This window comes from Electrona antarctica (assembly GCF_951216825.1).
Source record: "Electrona antarctica genome assembly, chromosome: 10".
NCBI lineage: Eukaryota > Metazoa > Chordata > Actinopteri > Myctophiformes > Myctophidae > Electrona > Electrona antarctica.
This window is the reverse complement of record NC_136791.1, coordinates 41,245,828-41,257,621: the sequence shown is the minus strand read 5'-3', so window position 1 is coordinate 41,257,621 and position 11,794 is coordinate 41,245,828. Positions and strand designations below refer to the sequence as shown.

General features: G+C 42.3%; 1 protein-coding gene across 1 annotated transcript; it reads right to left on the bottom strand.

Moving 5' to 3' along the window:
- LOC306931719 (elongation factor 1-alpha, somatic form) lies at positions 1-9,708 on the bottom strand. Its single transcript, XM_079513296.1, has 7 exons — positions 9,535-9,708; positions 8,989-9,168; positions 7,760-8,056; positions 6,985-7,135; positions 5,092-5,348; positions 1,800-2,034; positions 1-1,030 (listed from the first exon to the last, which is right to left on the bottom strand). Exons 1-7 carry the CDS (start codon positions 9,676-9,678, stop codon positions 906-908), a joined length of 1,389 nt encoding a protein of 462 aa, XP_079369422.1. The 5' UTR covers positions 9,679-9,708; the 3' UTR covers positions 1-905.
- Between the last annotated feature and the right edge of the window lie 2,086 nt (positions 9,709-11,794).

The following is an 11,794-nucleotide window of genomic DNA, read 5'->3' as shown; positions in this document are numbered from 1 at the left end:
TTGTTTGGTTGAAACATGTTTTAATGTTGCAAAGTGTTTCACACCATCCTACGAATAAGGTGCAATACAGTAGCTTATGCCAATTATGAAAATATTCCAGTGCATGTGCGAGGTTAGCAGAACGTCAAAGTGCTTAAACAGTTGAACAAAAGGGCCACTTAATGTGCCCAAGGAAGCGGGAAAAAAGCTTTTTTAAAGCTTAAACACCATCACTAAATACGTATACCATTATATACTGTAACATTACAGTACCTTATGACAATTAAAGTATTCCAGTGCCTGTGCGAGGTTAGCAGAACACGAATCAAAGTGCTTAGAGTTGGGGAAAAAAGGCCTACTCAGAGATGGAAAATTTGGAAGGTTTCTTCTAGGTCTTTGTTAAAGCTTAAACACATATCACTAAATATGTATACCATACTGTATGTAACATAACATACTTAACTTGTACATTTTAACTTCCATTTGTTTTGTTTTTTTGTTACCGTCATGTATACAGCAGCTGGTATTTGCAAACAAACACTAAAAGCAGGACAGCAGCATGTTGAGTAACTGGTAAAGGAGAGAAGGTGAACGCTACCATAACTCTTCTCAATGATTATACAACATCTTACTCAGAGGGGGGTATGGCCGTTAAACCCAGCCAACAATACACAGTTAAAACCATCAATGTGCTACCACATTGTATAAAATGGTAATCTAACAACCAAAATAGAGTCTCGGACGGACAGGGAAGGGGTTAGGACTAGGTAACCTATGTGGTGTTCTTTCCTCCTGATGCTTTTGCGATGCATTGTGATGATCAACCAGTCTCTAGTTATCCAGTTGAAGCAGCCAATTGTGGGATGGGTTTGGGTGTCCAACGCCGTGCCCTGGGGGACCCTGGGATCGGCAGTGGAGCACGACATTCATTTGTTCTTCTGAGCCTTCTGGGCGGATTTGGTGACTTTGCCTGAAGTGGCCGTCTTCTTCTCGACGGCCTTGATGACGCCGACCGCCACAGTCTGACGCATGTCACGCACCGCAAAACGACCTGCACAGAGGAAGAGAGAGACGGCATGTGAAGGTTTTACAATTTTAGGCTATTCAGGACTGAGACCAGATTCTACAAAATGTCTTCTAAATCATGACAGTTTTCTTAAAAACCTGTTTCTATATGGTTTTCAAACTATTTCATGTCAAGAACCCCAAAAATTATATGTATTTGGCCGCCGACCCCCATCTGAAAATATGTGGTTTCAGGGACCCCCCCAGAAGCGAAGATTTGAGATAAAAACGTTCGCTCTGAAAGAATATATATTCCAAATTTGCGCCGCATTTTCACGATTTTTCAAGAATCTAGCAGATCTACAAGCTCGGCTATGAGCTTGTAGATCTGCTATTTTTCAATAGCTAAAGTATAACATAGGCCTGACGTAGAAATTTTAAAAAAAAAGTCTTCTGAAAGAATATATATTCAAAGATTTGTGCCTCATTTTCACGATATTTCAAAAATAGCAGACCTACAAGCTCTAAGCATTAAGTATAACATAATGCTTAGTTAAAACACCAAAAGGGGTCGTCCTGAATGGGTTAAGCTGAATATTAACCAGCTTAGAGTAATGGAATAAATAATTTATTGGCAGTTTTTATATTATCAAAACATTTTGAAGCTGTCTTTTCCAGGATGTTTATTTGGTTTTCAGCAAGGCATAACAACTAACAATAAATAAAATATAAAGAAAAATACATGCAAATATACAAAATGAAAAGCTCTAATCGACAGGAAAATGGGGAGCATAAAAAATATCCAATTTTCATACCCAGTGGAGGGTACTCAGAGAAGCTCTCCACACACATGGGCTTGCCGGGGACCATGTCCACGATTGCAGCGTCTCCTGACTTGAGCGCCTTAGGGTTGTCCTCCAACTTTTTGCCGGAGCGGCGGTCGATCTTCTCCTTGAGCTCAGCGAACTTGCAGGCAATGTGCGCAGTGTGGCAGTCCAGCACCGGGGCGTAGCCAGCACTGATCTGGCCTGGGTGATTCAGGATGATCACCTGAGGAGGAGGAGCAGTTAAAGTGGAAAATACCACACTGCAATGCAAAAAGATGAATGATTATTTGTTCAAGAAAATACGGTTACTAGAACGTTAATTTCAATGCATCAGTAAATCAACTCTAAAAATAAACTAAAATATTGTTTTAGAGAAAGCTCTGCCCCGGAGAAAGCTCTGCCACAGTCTAAGAATACCTTTCAGCTGCAGGTGCATCATTTGTTAAGGGTTTTAGCAGCCCTTCCTGTACTGGGCACAACCGATTCTCAGTGGGTTGAGGTCAATGCGTAGCCCATGAATGATTACAATAACAACTTTGGGGAACAGATATCCATTACACACACATTAAAAGCGTCTTTAGAGTGTCCACAACAGACCAGGTGAGAATTTATTCTCAAATCAAATCGGGATATTATGTAATTTATTGGAAAAAGCGGGTAAGATTCCGAAATATGTGACACATGCATCCATGTGTCACCTGTGGACACAAACTGTTATAAATATAATGAATTGATATAAACAGACAATATAGAGTTGGACTGAAATGCACGTTATGCTGGCAAGTGCCTGTGTTGGACTGTGGAGGTGGTTCTGCGTTTCCCTCTGCAGGCAATGAGAAGGCGGTGTCACACCGTTATTGGATGGCACGGGTATAAGAGAGGCAGTGTTCGCCAGCGCGCCCCAGAGAGACACGCCGCTGTGCTGAGTTCAGACGCCGTCGCAGACACCACACGCCGTTCGCCCGACTACACACCAAGCCCCTGCTGATATTGTGATACGCCTGCTTGACCACTTGAAAAGGGACGTTCCCGACGAGTCCTATCCTCCTACCCAGCTTCCATTCCCGCCCGGACGACGCAGAACAGCGCTTATCGCCGCCCGCGGAACACCGCTGATCTTCATTGTGAGCTTGTAGATCTGCAATTTTCAAAAGATCTTTAAACACTTGAAAACTTGAAATGGGGAATTCTGCATAATGAGCATACTTGGTACTGTGGTACTTCCAGACTTTTACTTGTAATGGAGAATTTCTATATTGCAGTATTGATACTTTTACTTAAGTAAAAAATCACACCCGTGTGAACCGAGTGGTGCAGTGACGTCACACACTAACCATAGCAACCATGCTCCTTTTTTGAGTGGACAGGTACACGAACATACAGACAAAGCTGGTTGTTGGAGTGGTTTGCACCACTCAAAAATGTGAGTACTTTTTCCGTTTCTATCCACGGCCGTGGACCAGCAAACAAACTTCAACGCGCAGCTCTGCATACCATCACCAGACACTAACTCGTTGCTAGGCAACCTCAGGAAAATCTGCCGAATCTTCTGGCCTGAGAGGATATCTAACGTCGTAGAGCTACACCGGATGACCAAGTGCAACAGCGTAGTGATGGAGATCAAACACAGCAGATTCCAATGGCTGGGGCATGTGTTCAGGATGGCACAGGATCGTATACCTAAGGTCGCTCTAGGATGGAAAAGGAAGAAAGGTCGGCCAAAAATAACCTGGCGCCGAACTGTGGTAGGAGATGAACCTGACATGGGGCGAGGCACAACATGCAGCACAAGACAGGTCCCGATGGAGGAAGATCGTTAAGGCCTTATGTCCCACCTGGGATGAAGAGGATTAAGTAAGTAAGTAAGTAAGGCAACCAACGCTACATGTGAAGCTTCTCCTCGTCCGGAGCCCCGATTGGACAAGGGACAGTGACGACATGCAGTCGGGCTGGGCCTCGGTTGGAGCTTGGAGGAGGACTGACAATCTGGGCCCTGGGGCTGTGATTTGGGGATTTAGGTTCATGTTAGTTTTAGTATTATTTGATTTATGAACTATTATAATTGTGTATTTTATTATGACATTGTGCTATTGTAGTATAAATTTGGTACAGCTGTAGTTCAGAGGGCTGATTGCAGGGATGGGAATATTCTCAGGGGTTCCTTGGCCTGGCTCTTACTGCCCCCTCCTGGCGAACCAGCATGTTTGTATTTTACTGCTGTAATTTAAATAGTTGTGTTATGCTATTTTGGGACGCTTATTGCAGTGATCTTTTGGTGTGCATTTGGTTTGCCGTGGCATCTTTTATTAGTTGAAGTGTGTTTTATTCTTTGGGGCTGCTTAAAGATTGGGTGGGAACAAACACTATCCAACATTATCCAAAGTGTTTTGTTTTATTATTTACTTTATTTACTTAAGTTCACATGGTTGCTACATTTATGTATTGCTACATTTATATAATTGCTACATTTATAAATTGCTACATTTATATACTGCTACACGTCTATCTGTCATCTGCTATCTGTCTTACATTTTAGAATATAATAAAAACATTTGTGTTTGATGAGGGGGGAGGGGCAGAACACCACCAGCAATCAGCAATCAAACACAAATGTTTGGTCAAACCATGTGACTCCCATTGGAAATTGTGGTGGCCCAAAAAAACAAAAAAACGACCAAACATTGCTTGATTGGTGTTTGGTACGTGTGAATGAGGCCTGACACACACGCAGTCACCGTGGGCACATTTGAGCCGACAGGCGCGGCCAAAGGAAGCTGACTGACAACGTCTTTCCGGAGTTTTAGACAGCTGGTGGATGGAAAAGAAGCTCCACCCCTGCGGATGACTGCCGCGACGGACAGATTCCCGGAAACCTCCTCCGCAGCAGTCAGCCGCGGGGGTGGAGCTTCTTTTCCATCCACCAGCTGTATAAAAACTCGGAAATTACGTAAAATACAGCTTCTTCTGTCCGTGCATGGAATCTAAAGTGTGCACAATTAATCAACAATTTGCGAAAATCGTGATTTTAGGTTTCACACTTATATAATCGTGAAATCTTGATACAATAGCCTATTCATCAAAGTAATCTACTATGATTTTAGTCATAATCATGCAGCCCTAGTAGCCCATAGTAGCAAAAAGCTTAATCTTCTTCACACCAAAAAGGGTGCAAAGTGTCTAATCCGCAATTACCAAAGGTTAAATAGTTTATAATAGTCAACCTTTTAGATCTATAAAAAAGAATACAGATAACAATAGCTCCTTTCTGGTAACTAAGTACCTGAGCGGTGAAGCAGGCAGCCTCCTGGGGTGGATCATTCTTGCTGTCACCAGCGACATTGCCTCGGCGAATGTCTTTGACAGACACGTTCTTGACGTTGAAGCCAACATTGTCTCCGGGCATGGCCTCGGTCAGCGCCTCATGGTGCATCTCCACAGACTTGACCTCAGTGGTCACATTGACAGGGGCAAAGGTGACCACCATGCCAGGCTTCATGAGGCCGGTCTCCACGCGACCCACAGGCACTGTTCCGATACCTGAGAGCATGAGCATGGAGGGGAGTGTAAGACAGAGAATGAGTAATTCTAGTCAATGTTGTTCTGTATAGAGCGTCGCAGTCCCGCCCCCTACCATGGACCAGGAAATGAATCCCAATGCATTTTTCCCATAGACATTTCAAAAAGTATTTATTTAAAGACGGTTACGCCACGGACAAAGCCAACTCGAGTCGTGACAACTCATGACAACACAAACAATATTTTGAACCAAACAAATAATTACAAAGAAGAAAAACAACAAAAAAAGTGTTGTAACCTGCCGTTTTTTTCTTCTTTCTAATTATTTGTTCGGCCCAAAAAATTGTGTTTGTTGTCATGATTTGTCACGACTCGAGTTGGCTTTGTCCGCGGCGTAAACGTCTTTAAATAAATACTTTCTGAAATGTCTATGAGGAAAATGAACGGAGAATCATTTCCTGGTCCATGGTAGGGGGCGGGACTGCGACGCTCTATAGACTGATTATTTTAGTCGTCAGTGATTTGTGACATCCATCTCTCGATCCAGATGTGATATTTGTCACCGTATATTTGCACATAAGATTTGTCATCATACATTTATATACGAAGTATTACGAGCAGAGGTGAAGTGCCATTCATACAGCACCTGCGGAGGAGCAGGTTAAGTGCCTTGCTCAGGGACACTTCGCCACATAGACCGAGTGGACCAGGGGGCAAACCACTAACATTTTAATTACCAGACAGTCTCTCTACCCACTCAGCTACGACCAACCCTGGCGTAGTCTACCGATTAACATCTTCTCAAGTTCATATCTCCTATCTCAATAAATACAACACAAAGGAGTACTGTAGATTGCTTCTCCTTTCAAAAGGAAATGGATAGCATTATGGATAATACATGGGCCTAACATTTCCAAGGCTTCAAATTTACTCTTGTGACACCCATATATCAAGTGACATATGTTATGGCATGCCATGTAATCAGTTTGGACAATGTTTTTGTATATACTATCACCATAGGAATACCTCTACTGATACAGCGTTGACTGACATGTCAACCACCAGTTGTGCAGAGCATTCAGTGAATGCATGCTCATGCTGAATTATGGTGAACTGAACGTATTAGTTTAAAACTATTTTAAAGGTGTTGTTAACTCTTGCAGGAGTTAACCAAACAATACTTCACCACGATCGTTGGTGAATAAAGCCACAAGCCAGATTTTGGCAATACCAAGAATGCAGAGAACAGAGTTGCATCTACATTATATCCTTACTGCATATTAAGCTGGCAGTGGCAATGATTGGGGGCTGGGGATGGATACGTAGGAGGAGGTTCTATTGAAAAATAATTGCTTGGAACTACTTAATTTTTGGGAATGTGAATGTAGTTCAGAGTTCATTTTTATGAGCTGTGAGTGTGAACTAGTTCAATTTAATCTGTGTTAAATTAAATTTGAGCTAGCTCCTGTCAAGTGTGAACTTGCAGAACACTGTCAACCACATGGCATATACAGTATGTTATCGTACGCAAGACTATCATTTGTCTATTTGGCAAACACTGCCATCTAGTCCCAGTCCCAGGGGAACATTAAATTAATCAATGTCAAGCTTAGCACTTCAACTACTACTGTGGATACAATTCTTTGTTTTAACTTGCCTCCGATCTTATAGACGTCCTGCAGTGGCAGGCGGAGAGGTTTGTCTGTAGGACGGCTTGGGGGTTGGATGGCATCCAGAGCCTCCAACAGCGTGACCCCAGAGGCGTTGCCATCCTTCCTTGTGATCTTCCATCCTTTGAACCAGGTCATCTGGAAGAACAGTAGGACAATATAACACCTGCAGATGTCCATCTAAAGCACCACCTCCATGTGCAACAAATATTTTTCATATACAGTATACACCATATGTTTTGGATATTGCCCACTTGGCACCTATTGCACGTCTGCCCACCCTGAAACGCGGTCACCTCATTTGTGATCTTCCTAATGTCTCTTCCTTTTCTTTTCTACTGTCAATGCTTCACATCAGCACACCACATTTACCAATTTTACCTTCTGTAGTTTTCAATCTGCACAGGAAAACAAACCTCAAAATCAGCCTAGGTAGTGTAGGCTGCAAAACAGCTATTTTTAGGCAAACATTTTACCTTTACTTATAACTCTTAAAGTAATTTTGTTTTCTTTAGTGTGCAGGTCAGTCTTTTTCATGGGTAGCTCTAGTCTAAGCTGTCTGATTTCCGAATTAAGCTTTTGTGGTATGTCCAGACGGCCTTAATTTTGTTCAAATGTCTTAAAAGTCCTTTGGTTTAAACAGATTGAATCGTTAAGTTAATGTAATCCCATGATACTTTCACACAAATGGCATTCGATTTCAAACCTACCTGAATTGTATACCTATACCATTTGAATCGCTACATTTTGAATTCTGCTTACATTGGGGCTGGCCTCAAGCATGTTGTCTCCGTTCCAGCCGGAGATGGGCACGAATGCCACGGTCTCAGGGTTGTAGCCGATCTTCTTGATGTAGGTGCTCACTTCCTTCACAATCTCCTCGTAGCGCTTCTGGCTGTAATTGGGCTCGGTGGAGTCCATTTTGTTGACGCCCACGATGAGCTGCTTCACGCCCAGGGTGTAAGCTAGAAGGGCATGCTCACGGGTCTGCCCATTCTTGGAGATGCCCGCCTCAAACTCTCCCACACCGGCCGCCACTATCAGCACGGCACAGTCTGCCTGCAGGCAGAGTAGATGGTGAGGATACAATGTTAGTGAATGCACCATCTTTAAAAAGAGCCCTGCCTAATAAGCCTTATTATATGCCTTATAATTAGGCCCTCTATAGGTAAAATTTTAAATTAAACACACTTTAAATATTATTATATATTATGTACCTGCCATAGTGTCAATCCCTTACCCCTGTTTCGGATCGGTGGTTAGACTGGCATATTTGCCGATACCGATATGACCGATATACCGATACCAAATAAGGGCTGATCCGATACTTTTCCGATACCGATACAGTATCAGGACATCTCTACTTGTAACCCATAAACTCCATACCATTGGTTGTTTGGTTGTTAATTGCTCAATTTACCAATTTTGACTTACTCTAGTCTACTCGAGTCTACAGTACCTACTTTGTCGGCAGAGGAGAATAGAGATTGATTTAAATGTCTAACATCTAACACTTATCTTGGGTATCCTTTCAAAGCTTTCATGTGGTTTTAAAGTGCCAACACCAGTCTGTGCTTGGAGCAGTTTTAAAATCAATAAAGATTAACTGACTTGGCTTTCTGCGGTCTGTCAGAAATTCAGAATGCTACAACTTAACTGAATTGAAGCTTGGTGTAGTCACACGTTTATTGCTACTCTGGGCAAAAGTATCAGCTTAACGTATTATGTATATGTAAAAGTAATAATAATAATCCTTCCATGCATCTGTGCTAAGCTCTCATCATGATGTACAGCATGTACAGTTACAGTACTTCCAAAGCTTTATGCCTGGGATGCATTTTAACAACATGCAGTCCTTGAAATCTGATGCCAGTGACCACTGAGTGCTGTGGAGTAGATCTTGGATACACAATTGATTACAGGGACCCCGTGTTGCCTATACCAGAGTGTGTAGTGTGGACAAAATGGGTGACCAGCCTCACGTTACACACCTGAGAGGTCCCAGTGATCATGTTCTTGATGAAGTCCCTGTGACCCGGGGCGTCGATGATGGTCACATAGTACTTACTGGTTTCAAACTTCCACAGAGAGATATCGATGGTAATACCACGTTCCCTCTCTGCCTTCAACTTGTCCAGAACCCAGGCATACTTGAATGAGCCCTTCCCCATCTAAGGGAAAACAAAATGTTATATACCGTAGTGTTCTCTAGATCTAGAACACTATTTCAGTTCATATGGTCTTTCACTCCGTAATTTGAGTCCAAAATAAATAATCTAAAGATTAGTTCGTTTTATCAAACTAACTAATATAAATTATCTAAAACATTACTTTGATAAAGCTGCCCAGCTGCTAAATAAATGCATGCATTGAAATGTGTTAACATCTAATACAACATCTACATTTAACATCTGTTATGGATGAGCAGAGACAACGTTCACATGCAGAACTCGGGTGTTATGACAGTTTGTTCAATAGAGCTATACTTGAGGGAACAAATGATCTCTGACTACATTCTGCTATTTACATTCACTCACCTCGGCAGCTTCCTTCTCAAACTTCTCGATAGTCCTCTTGTCGATGCCACCACATTTGTAGATCAGGTGGCCAGTGGTGGTCGACTTGCCAGAATCAACATGACCGATCACCACAATGTTGATGTGGACCTTTTCCTTTCCCATGGTGGCTAAGGTTGGTTACAGTGACGTGACAATCTGCTAACACAGAATAATGTAGATTTGCAGTTAGTACAGCATAGCACTCCTGTATTGCTTGATTAAGAGGAAAATGGCACAAACAGACAGGTGAAGTAGATGTTCGATTCCATGTGTAAGGGGTAGAGCATTTCCTGTGGAACCAAACCTAGTTTAAGTGGCAAACCAGTATACAGTTACTGTGTACTGTTGTAACAATCCAGAGTAGCTTGCTTGATTGGTAGAGCATACTAACATTTCCAGGGTTAGGAAATCTATCTAGCTCGACTGGTAGAGCAGAGCATCACAGTAACACAACCAGACAGTATTAGGACCAGTAGGGCTAGCAAAAGAAAAACAGACTTATGATATAAACAAATTGGGTACAAGGCTGTTAGCATCACAGTAACACAACCAGACAGTATTAGGACCAGTAGGGATAGCAAAAGAAAAACAGACTTATGATATAAACAAATTGGGTACAAGGCTGTTAGCATCACAGTAACACAACCAGACAGTATTAGGACCAGTAGGGCTAGCAAAAAAAACTGAATTAGGATATAAACAAATTGGGTACAAGGCCGTTTACAGGCATGACAGGTGGACTGCTTAACTAACATTCAATAACACATCATTATGACTAATGGACTTCAAAATTCACAAGCAGAAAATGTAAAAATATCCTGTTTTATGGCTGGCTGGTGGCCGAATTAAGCTGTTATAGTAAACACCCTCATCACAGGCAAAAATGGTTCAGCATTTGACTTATTGCTTGTTGTAATTTAACACTAATGCACACAGATAAGTGTTGCCGCATGACTAACAAGGACACTGATGGCATCATTGCTGCAGGTGATGCCCCACTGGGCTAATTGCCCCCAAAGAGACAGGCTCAGCTAGCTATGGAAAGGTCCCTGGAAACATTGCACTATTTAGCCATGCTATTCCTATGGGAATGAGGAACTGTTGTCTCAGATGTTTATGAACAGAACATACTGGCTAAGCAATCTGACTTGGAAGTACATATATTAGATTAGTGTTTTAATGTAAAGGCTGCAGGTTCAGTCCATTTCTACTGTCCTTGACCACCATGGCAGTGAGCACAAGAGGCTCTCCCATTTTAAGTTCCTCTGAATAACAGCATCAGCTAAATGGCTATAATGTAGTAGGCCTAACTGTATGGGGACATATCTGGATGGGACTCCTATATTCACCCAGCTTTCCACAAAGCAACTGTGCCAAAAACACATTCCATCCACAGTCCTGCTCTTTTCTTTCCCAGAATCAAACAAACATTCAGCCACCTGTCCTGCTGTCCTCAACACTCTGCTTGGCTTATTGGCTCTGCACTGTCTGTGACATCAGGACAAGAGAGTTAAGAGACTGGTTTCAACAGAGGTGCACTCCTGAGTAAGACTCCACCATTTTGTTAGGATCTTACCAACCAGTGGTGTAGCAGCCATTTCTACAAACTAAGTCACTGCAGTAAATTGCACAGAGGTTAATAATGTAGTCCTTAATAGTTATCTGGAGGTACCTATGGGATGCGTATAGTTAGTTGCTGGGGGGTCTATTGGGTAAATGGCAATGGCACAGTCCACACAAAAACATATATATAGCCTATATATATGTTGTCATATGACTAAATCGATTTGATTGTAATTAGGCTATAGGTAGGTCAGTGGTATAATCCAATTGGCATGCGAATCCCTCGCTAGACCGGCTCAGGTGTATCGGTAGCCTACTACTTATTACCACCAGGGTGTTTTATTTCGACGCGTCGCATCACTGAATTACTATTTTCGTTACATCGTTGTTGTCTGCCGATGTCTATTTTGAAAAGCCGATAACGGAAATAAACAAATAGGCCTACCAAATCAACACCGTGCAATTGTAATGTGCGATTTTGATTTAGATAGCTTGCATGGATGGCTCTCAACCCCAATTGTTGTCGCCGCCATATTCCCTCTCATCTGCCCGCTTACTGAAACCTAGATGCGTATTTAATACCCGTCGCTATAGCCCTCTTTCAGCATCATCGTAAAAGGATACTCTATTCACGAGTGCAGACGGAACACGCTAACTTATTGTTTTTGGTTCGTTA

Bases quoted from the DNA above. Each gene is read 5' to 3' on its own strand.
- LOC306931719 (XM_079513296.1), bottom strand. From the start codon at position 9,678: ATGGGAAAGGAAAAGGTCCACATCAACATTGTGGTGATCGGTCATGTT. The intron at 8,057-8,988 runs GTGTGTAACGTG...CTCTGCCTGCAG, and splicing joins TGATCACTGGGACCTCTCAG to GCAGACTGTGCCGTGCTGAT. The intron at 2,035-5,091 runs GTACTTAGTTAC...CCTCCTCCTCAG, and splicing joins CTGCCTGCTTCACCGCTCAG to GTGATCATCCTGAATCACCC.